This window comes from Musca autumnalis, unplaced genomic scaffold (genome assembly GCF_047663935.1).
Source record: "Musca autumnalis isolate F117 unplaced genomic scaffold, ASM4766393v1 scaffold_4, whole genome shotgun sequence".
Lineage (NCBI taxonomy): Eukaryota > Metazoa > Arthropoda > Insecta > Diptera > Muscidae > Musca > Musca autumnalis.
In genome coordinates, this window is record NW_027411977.1 from 66,906,284 (window position 1) to 66,916,396 (window position 10,113).

A 10,113-nucleotide genomic window follows, 5' to 3' on the forward strand; every position below is an offset into this window, starting at 1 on the left:
AACCCTTTTTAAGAATAACATTCATAAAATGTCATGATTTTCAAGAATTTACCAAAAATGTGGGATATTTCGGAACTTCACTACATTTCGAAAGCATTTATATGACAACTTGCATTACATGTAGTTATTGGTTTTCGTTACTTTTTGTTGGACTACGTGGGTTAATTTTTTTATTTATTTATCCTATCTTTTCTTAAATAGGTCGACCAACTATTTTTCGCAAAAAAATCCGACGTCTTTATCACAATTATCAGTAATTTGTCATAAATTAATACAGAAAAATGTTAGTTTTCTTGGTTCGAAAACAGTTACTTGACAAACTGTACATATAATCACTTTCTGAGTCGATTTACGCATGTCCGTCTGTCCATGTATTTTTGTAAACAAAGTACAGGTCGTATTTATTCTCCGATTCGCATGAAAATTGGGGAAGATAGTTTTTTGGCCAAAGGACAAACGCTATTTTGGTAAAAATCGGTTCAGATTTGGATATAGCCGCCATATAAATTTTCGCCCGATTTAAGGAATTTGGTGCACGAAACACGCTATATATGTCCGATTTCAAGTAAATTTGGAATGTGCGACGGTATTTAGTCTAGAAATAAGTGCGCCAAATTATATAGTAATCGGTTCAAATTTGGCTATAGCTCCTATATATATATATATATATATATATATATATATATACTCGGCCGATTTTAGGTATTTGATGCACGAAACGCGCTATATATGTACCATTTCAATAAAATTTGGAATGTTTGCCGGGATTTGGTCTAGAAATAAGTGTGCCAAATTATATCGAAATCGGTTCAGATTTGGATATAGCTCCCATATATATTTTCGACCGATTTGAGGTATTAGATGCACGAAACACGCTATAAATGTCCAATTTTGATGAAATTTAGACTAAGTGACGGAATTTGGTCAACAAATAAATGTGAAAAACTATATCAAAATCTGTCCAGATTTGGATTTAGCTCCCATATATATTTTATATATTCACAGTGGTGTAGGGTATTATATAGTCGGCCCGCCCGACTTTTGTCCTTTCCTTACTGGTTTTTAGATGACATGTTTTCAGTTAAATAGAATGAGGAACCTCTCTATCGAATATACTGTCCTTCTAGCTCTGTTCCATCCATGCCCCTTTTGTTATTGAACTCAAAAAGTAAAACAAAATGAAATTTTCTACAAAAATGTTCCACAAGAAATTATGTGTAGGTTTCCAAGAAATCTATATTGTCACCTTTTTATTGTCTTTTTTCAGTTTTACCCGTTACTTTCTCAAAAAACCCGTATGTTTATGTATTTAAGTAAATTTCGCATAATCTATTAACTATATATGAAATTCCAATGTTTACGCTTCTGAGTTAGGGCATCATAAATTCGTTGTTGGTGAACGACAGATTCATCCCGTCATAATCGAAACGGCAAATCTTTCTTCTAGGATTCATTATATACTCAATGAAGGCTTTAGATCTAGACATTCAAATAACCGGATCCGTCCGCCAGGAACAGATATAGTTCTTGTGTATCCGAGTTTTCTACACAATCTTGGCAATCCCGTTGGTTGTGTAGAAAACTCGGATACACAAGAACTATATCTGTTCCTGGCGGACGGATCCGGTTATTTGAATGTCTAGATCTAAAGCCTTCATTGAGTATATAATGAATCCTAGAAGAAAGATTTGCCGTTTCGATTATGACGGGATTATAGGAAAAGTTTGGAGTTTCAATTAACTGACATAATTTCGCATATGCATTTATATAATGAAGTGCGATATATATACTATTTAGTTCCCAAGCTTTGCCTTCGTCTGCCACAAAAACAACATTCAATGCGCCTGAAGATCGGCTTAACCACCCGTGAAACGTAGCGTAATGGTTGAATGCGTGGGACTTCGGTAGACTCCTAATTTTTCAATGTACATAATAGGTCTATTAAGCTCAACTCGAAAGAGAATTAAATAAATTGTTTCTGTTTAAAATAAAATTTAAGATAAAATAAACATTTATTTTTAATAATTCTTATATCAAATAATATGTTTTCTTCAATAAAATGTTTTAAATAAAAAATTATTCATTTTTGTTGCTACTCGGTAATCCCGAGTCCGGACAATTCGATAATCCAGACATCGGCAAAACACATGGTGTCTGAATTATCAAGACTATACTGTGTATATATTTTTTCGGCAGATTTCATCGATGGCGTTTGGATCTCTAGAAAAAAAATATATTGACATTGGTCGTGAAGTAGATATAACTTCCATATTTATTTTACATATTCACAGGTGTAGGGAATCATATAAACGGTTCCGGCCGACTTTGATCCATTCCTTACTGGTTTTATTTGAAAAACTGATATTTTTGTTTTACATTTACACCTTTTAGATTTCTAGACATAATTATATCGCATTCTTCATCATAATGCCGGGCATACACTATGGGCATGCACGACAGCATTTGTAATAGTATTAGTAAATTTTGAAGTTTTTGTCAATGTATTTGGGAGTAGTTTTGGCAGGATTGAAATCAAAATAGTTTTGATTTTGTAAATGAACCCCTTTCAATCCGATGAATTTTGTTTATTTTCCAAGTAACCAACAAATAATTTTTGAAAACAACAAATATTATTTGTGAGGAAATTAACAAATTGGAAAACTTCAACACAAAATCGAGTTCTGGAGGAAAATTCATCATTTTTTGCAATATGGATTGAAGGAATGCCACACACTATTCAATCACACACGTACACAAGGGTTCATTTAGCAGTGCAGTTTGGCAGTATAGTGTATGCCCCGCATAAAGCCTTTCAGGATATTCTTTTTCTTTTAGTTCTTCATCAGCATACATTTCATAATATTCTATAAAATTGTTAATTGTCTGGAATGCCGATTTATTATTCCTCAAGTCATTGCAATCTAGAAAAATAAAAGATAGATAGAATCTATTAAATAAAAATTGAAAATAGATATATGTATAGTGAGCGTCAAAATAAAGTTTACACCTCTCAACATTTTTTTTTTGATTGCATTACTACACCTACATAGAGATACTAGAACTATAACATATAAATGTATTTTTTTTTTACTATTTTGTGGTGAATTAAAATCCACAAAATATTAGGCCTTTCCAAATTTTCATTAGGGAATAAATGAAGATTACCAAAATAAGGCAAAATTTGAAGCGTCGAAATAAGGTTTACAATTTTGCCAAACGTAAGAATTGGAATTAATTTGGAATCAAGATTACTGTTAAAGTGAAGGATTGAGGTAGTTTTCGAAAATAGTACTTATGTTTACGAAGGGTACTAAATTGTTCTTACTTCGATACATTTTGGTATTGGATGAAAGCATACAGCTGAAATCCTGAGATTTGGAATTAAGAGCACTGTTATCATTTTTTATTAATGTCAGTACTCAATTTGCTGTTGGGTGTAAGGACAGAGCTGGGATCTTTATTTTTTTGGAGTTAGGGTAAGTATTAGACCATGTTTATATTATAGCCTTTTACAGGGTTAACCTTCTTAATGATGATTTACTTGACGTATACGTAAAGGAATTGACATTTGAAACCCAGTGGGTTCGTTAAATCCGGTTATATATAAACGTACTATTATATATAAACGTACTATTAGTGTGTAACGGTGGCATATGGACGTGTTTTAAGAACTACGTACCATAAATTGACCAAAAGCGGACTAAATGTTGTATCAAGTGTAGGAACAGAACTGGAAGGGGTTAGCGGGAATTTTTGAATTTTTTGGAGGAGGTTTCGGAAAATCATAATAATGTATGTAAATTACTATTATTGGGTTTGGAAGAACTGATAGAGCTGGAAATGAGATTCGGGGTTGGTATAAATTCTTGATGTAGGAAGGTATGTTTATGTGCGTGAAGATAAAAACGGTTTTGAAAAGCCACCACCACTCACACCACTACACTTAGCAAAGACACACTTCTCACGTATAACAGTTATATGACAGTTTTGTTTGAGGGTAAAAACGTTTTTGACAAAATGATTTTGAAGGATATTTGTTTTAGACTATTGCTCAGGATCTAGAAAAGATACGCGCACACGGAAAGTAGCGTTGGACAGACAGCTGAAGGTGCCGAAATTAAACAAATTAAATGGCTTAAGCATTGCACTGTAGAAAATATAAGAAAAATGTAATTTTTTGAGATAAAATGCCTCTTCAAGGATGTTATAGGCTATAGCCCAGGATCTAAAAATGATACGCGTTTACAGAAGGTACTCACAGCTCTTTATAAATACACAGTATTGAGCATTTCATTGTAGAAAATTTGAGAAAATTTTAATCGAGAAAAATGTATTTTCAAGGATGTTTTGGGCTATAGAAGTGTGCCTTTGCATCGGTATACATTTCCAAAGAATCTTCGAACAGACCATAAACTGCACTTAGACACAAATGTTGAGAGCACCGTTATTGCCCATTTTAGAAGTTAAACTAAATTTGGACAAAATATTAGGATATCCGAAGTATGGACCAAATTGGTCGCCCCGTTCAAAAGATAGCGTGCATATCAGTTTAGTGACATTTTTAAATATTGGGGGGAAGTACCAATAGTTGTGGAACGGTATTGCCCATATTCGAACTGAAACTAAGTTTGACAAAATATGACAAAGGTCAAATTTTGGACCAAATCTGTCTCCAGCCACCACTTACGGTGCCATGGGAGTTTTTTTTACACCTTTCGGCTGTTTCCTCTAAGTTATTCGAGAGCAGGTCCTAAAGTTAACTTATCCGAAAGTTGTTTGTGGGAGGTACCCGAAGGAGTGGACAAATATTGTCCATATTCGAACCTGATCTATATTTGGTAGATATATTAGGATATGTAAAGTATGGACAAAATCGGTCTCTCCCTCCAAGAGTTATCGAGCGCACAATTTTTTCGAACATTTCTGAACTTTTGTGGGAAGTACCTGAAGGAGTGGACCGATATGGCTTATCTTCGAACTTAAACTAAGTTTGGACAAAGTATTACGAAGGCCAAATTTTGAACGGCTTCGGCAAATCCGTTCGAGATTTATATTGCGCTCCATCCACTACGTAGGGTGTCATAGGGTTTTTTTACTACTTTCAGGCTATTTTCTCAGGAAGTATGGACTTTCCCCTGATGAAACTTGTACCTTCGTATAGGGGACAGTGAATACAAGTTGCTGCAACAAAAATCAAAGCGATTTGAATGCAGGTCCTAAACTGAACTCTTCCGAAATTTTGTGCGGAAGGTACCCGAAGGTATGGACTGATTGAGGCCATTAGTGCAAAGTAGGGATCAAATCGGTTACTCCCTTTAAGATTTATCGTGCGCACAAATTTTCCGAACATTTTCGAACTTACAGTAAGTTTGTACAAAATATTACGAAAGCCAAATTTTGGACCGAATCGATTGATCCGTTCGAGAGTTATCGTGCGCACCAGCCTGCCAGACAGACGGACGGACATTGCTAGATCTACTCAAAATTGTCTGAAACGGATATCGTACAAACATACTTGGGGTCTAAAACCATTATTTCGATGAGGCACACTTTTGGTCGTATCAAAGTGTAAATACCCTCTTTAGCCTAAAGGCTGAGGGCATAAAAATAAGGGCCAAAAATTGGTAACAGCAGCTTGCTATGCTCAAACTAGTAATGATTATACTATCGACACGAAGTATTAATAACATCGCCAACATACAAATTTTTGAGTTTTTGAAGCACTAAAACACTTCAAATCATGCTTGGTCTTGCACTGAAATTTAGCACTGATATCTGGCTAGCTGTTTGCAAAATATGGTCCAAGTAGTTATTATATTTTTTGTGTAATAAAATTTGTAAGCTGGAAGGTCAAATTTCAATCGCCAACTTAAAACGCGTTTTTCTCGAAACAAGATTTTTTGAAATGTGGCAATCTTTGAGTAAATGAGCGATATGTTTTTTTTTATCAAAATCTTTAGTACTACTTACCCACTGTAAATCCATAAATTTGTATTTTTCGTAGTTTGCGAGGGAACTTTTCGTGTTCTATCAAATATTGCAGTGCAATGGGTTCATCGCAATCATATTCAATTCTGATTTCTAACTCTAATTGAGGATTCAAAGAAAACATATCTAACCAAAAACCAAGTGCGTCATCGGAGAGTTTAATATATATTATTTTGACACTGGTAACACTGGTAACCACGGCTCTTAACGATAGACAGGCAATTGTTTCATATGGTCGTACTACAAGTTCCCGCAATAATGGCAGCTCTTGTAAAATGCGTATGATATACTCTTCTTGTTCAGGCAAGACAAGAAATAGCATTAACTTTCTTAGATTTCTTAAAATAAGCAACGTATCGAATGCCAAATTTTGTTGATACATGTCAAGCGTATGTAAATTGTGACAAAACGAAATAGAGTTAAGTCTTACATAAGACGAAGTAGTATCAACGAATCTTAAATCTTCGGCCTCCTCCAATGTTAACTTCTCCAATGCTGAATTCTCTGCAAATGGTGAACGAAACTGATCCAGATTAAACGATCTAATATCCAATATTTTTATACGAGACGAGATTTGCAATTCTTTAAATTCTTTAACTCGAAATTCTGTCCTAAAAGCGGCAAATTCAATTAGTTTAGGATTTGACTTTTCGTGCAATAATTGTTGTAAATGGTCCAGGCAAAGATTTGTACAGCGTTCAAGGTGAAGTGTGGTAATATTTGGTGGCAAAATAGTAGTAACATTTTCCTGTTCATTGAAATTAGCGCATTTTATAGTCAATTGATTGAGTTGTGTTAAACTTTTTAATGCCCTTCTATGGTTAATATTTTCAAATTCCGAAAACTGTTTAGCATGGAATAAAATATTCCATAATTTCCTTTGATATTTACATGCAGTTGCATTAATGGTAACGGAGATTGCTGCAACTCTAATGCATTATCCTCTGTAGCCAATAATATTGGACAAGTAATAATCCTTATCTTTTCCAAAGGAAGTTTTGTCACAATTTTATAAAAATCTTTAAATCGTATATAGCAGTCGGGTTCTATATGTAGCTCAAGTTTTTTTAACTTTACCAAACGCAGCAGTTCATTGAATATAACTGCTGTTATACTACAGTCATTTGGTTGTTCATTCTCAAATTCAGAAATTTCAAGTTGTAACTCTTCTAGGTTCGGCAAATTATTGGTTAGTTGAGCCATATCATTTATGGTAAAGCGATGCATGTAGAATTTAAGTTTGACTATGTTTTTAAAGAATTCCATTCGTAGAGGGGTATCTGTAAACAAGTCTCCAAACTTTTGATTATCTCGGCTATTGCGAACAGAGAAGTCGCACACATTTTTGCCATAAATTTGGAGAAATTCCTCAAAATCTCTTGAGTTTTGAATTAAAATGCGTCCTGCATCCGTGTCATTCGAAACAATATAATTTTCATCGAATTTTATGGCCTTCAATTTGTTAGAACTTATTGGCGATATGAATTGCAAGAAGATGTTTCTTAGATTTACATCGACTTGTGCTAGTCTAAGCTGATCGCCAAAGTTTAGAAATTCATAAATATGAATCATCACATCACAATTGAATGCAATTGTGTCGAAACTTGTTGAAGTCATTGTGCGTTTGTTTACGTTTATCACTACACAGGCTTCTTCGAACACTTGAATTGACTGAGGTGTTGTTTTTTTTAAGGAATAAGCGAGAGAGCCTCTGGTTTGTAACGCAGTGTTGCCAATGCTGGAATTTTTTTTGGAAATTGAGAAAAAACAAAAAATTGGGGATTTTATATGAAGACTACTTAGATATTTGAGGCATGGTAGAACAAATAGAAGGTAAAGTTAATACTACAACAAATACAACTCGAACAACAACCACAAAGGAATTTGTTTTTGTTTGTAACGTTACTGCCAGTTGTATTTGTAAACAAAACAAGGAAATGTCTATAAATTATTGGAATTTAAAAAACTAATAATTTTTCACATTTGGTTGAATATTTTGGAAAACATGAATGAAAATGCGTTACATTTTCAATTTTTATGGTTCCACATCATTCCACTAAATGCATAAATTCTCGCAGAAAGTAGAATTCTTGCAGAAAAGTTTGGGGTCGCTGGAAATTCATAGAAAAAGGAGAAGCTGTTTCAATGTTTTGTTTTAGAAATCAAAGAAGCACATGTTTATTAGGGCTTTAGTTTTTTAAATTTTAACAAAATACCTCACATATTAACAAACGTTGTATCGCCTCTACAAGCGGTGGTTTACTGCGCCGCTTATCGTTCGAACTTAGAGGAGGTTACATATCATTGATATGAAGAAGTCTTTCTGGGAAATGGTTTTTTTCGAATATTATATTTTTTTTCTCAAAAAATATATGTCCCTAATGCACATCGAAATAGAAATAAATGTATAAAATGTCATATGAAATTTGACACTAACACTACAACCCAGTTCAGTCAGCTGGGTATTGCTGCTACCTTTTCTTGTTCTACCATGTATTTGAGGATTGTTCGGCAAATAATTGAGTTGCATTCTTAAAAAAAATACACCAATCATCGATCAAATAGATATTTTGCATTTTTTTTATTAGATAAGTGGCAGATAATAAAGAAATAATTTAAAAAATTAAGTTACAGTGTTTTATTTATAATTGCACTAAAATCTAGAAAAAAAAATTGCTTCATGATGGAATCTCTCAAATAAAATGCTTGAATTTGCATTACAAATGGCGACCATATAAAACGGCAAGCGTTTTATTAGAGAGATTCCATCATGAAGAATAATTATTTTCAAGATTTTAGTGCAATTATAAATAAAACACTTGTAACTTAATTATTTTTAAGTTTTTAGTAAATAGATTTTTTGACCACTGAGAATCCCAAATGCCAAATTATAGCTCATTTAGACTAGGCATAAATCCTCGACTGGATTTCATAAATCCAGTACAAATCTCATTGCATTTAGATATACATTTTGGAGGATTTAAATGGCAGTCAGCTGATTTTTGTTCATAGCACAATTACCAAGGTAGATGCATCAACCCATCTGATCGAATTTGAAATCGAGTGAAAGCATGCGTCAAATTACAAATTTATTGTTTAATACTGAAAATGTTAGCACATTATTGTTCTGTTCCAGAACCTGCAAGAAGATACAACGTTTAACTACGATAAAAAATTTTCCTTTATACCCTAGACAGACGGCAGAGTTAATTTGCATTAAAAATTCCTTCATTTGAATTAACTTTTTACCCTGACAGACGATAGTTTCTGCATTTATGAAACAGCTGTTTGTGTTGTTTGTTTGTACCCAGCAGACCATGTCATAAAGTTTTACAAATGTTTGCCAAAATATGCGAAACAAATATACTTTCTACCATTGACTTTTTCACCACGATAACGCAAAAATATATTTAATTTATTCGCGATATTTTTGAGTCCTTTTAATATTAAAAAATGTCGCAAAACTGTAAAGAAACATTTGAAGAAGATATTATTTTCTATAGAATTGGTATGGTGGGTAATGAAATGCTTGTGAAAATAAAAATGTTAAAAATAGATTCGATAGAAGGCGCGAGAAACGATTAGCTGCTATTCTATTCGCGAAAGACCACTACTTATTTGAAAGAAACGCGAAAATTGCTGATTTGTTTTCCTTTTTTATTTTCTTAAACATGGAAATTTGACAAAAGACAATTGATTTTTAACAGCATTGCCATATTGAAATTGCTAAATTCATTATACATTCAATTCGATTTTGTGCATTTAAAATGGGGATAATGTTCAAATTAATTTGAATTAAGGCTGTTAATGCAAATCAAGACTGCCGTCTGTCTAGGCTATTATGATATCAACATATAGTAGATTCTTGCAGTTCTGGAACAGACCATATGCTAACTAAAGAGCAAATAAAGAATTATTCTATCGCAGTTTCTCTATATAAAATAAATAAACGAATAATTTTATCGTTTAGACATCATAAATATTAGTCTTGGTTGATTAAAATCAAATTTGTACATCAAAACAAATTTAATTTTTCCGCCTTGTTTACAAATTTTTACATTTTAAATTATTTTTAGTGAAGCAATTCACCGATGCATCTACCTTGTTTCTTGTGCCAGCTTGCCA

General features: G+C 33.1%; 1 protein-coding gene across 1 annotated transcript; it reads right to left on the reverse strand.

Annotated features, from left to right (window-relative positions):
- Nucleotides 1-2,430: 2,430 nt before the first annotated feature.
- Nucleotides 2,431-7,605, reverse strand: LOC141401567 (uncharacterized). The gene is made up of 3 exons (XM_073981874.1): nucleotides 7,066-7,605; nucleotides 5,971-6,736; nucleotides 2,431-2,921 (listed from the first exon to the last, which is right to left on the reverse strand). Exons 1-3 carry the CDS (start codon nucleotides 7,603-7,605, stop codon nucleotides 2,734-2,736), a joined length of 1,494 nt encoding a protein of 497 aa, XP_073837975.1. The 3' UTR covers nucleotides 2,431-2,733.
- Nucleotides 7,606-10,113: the final 2,508 nt, after the last annotated feature.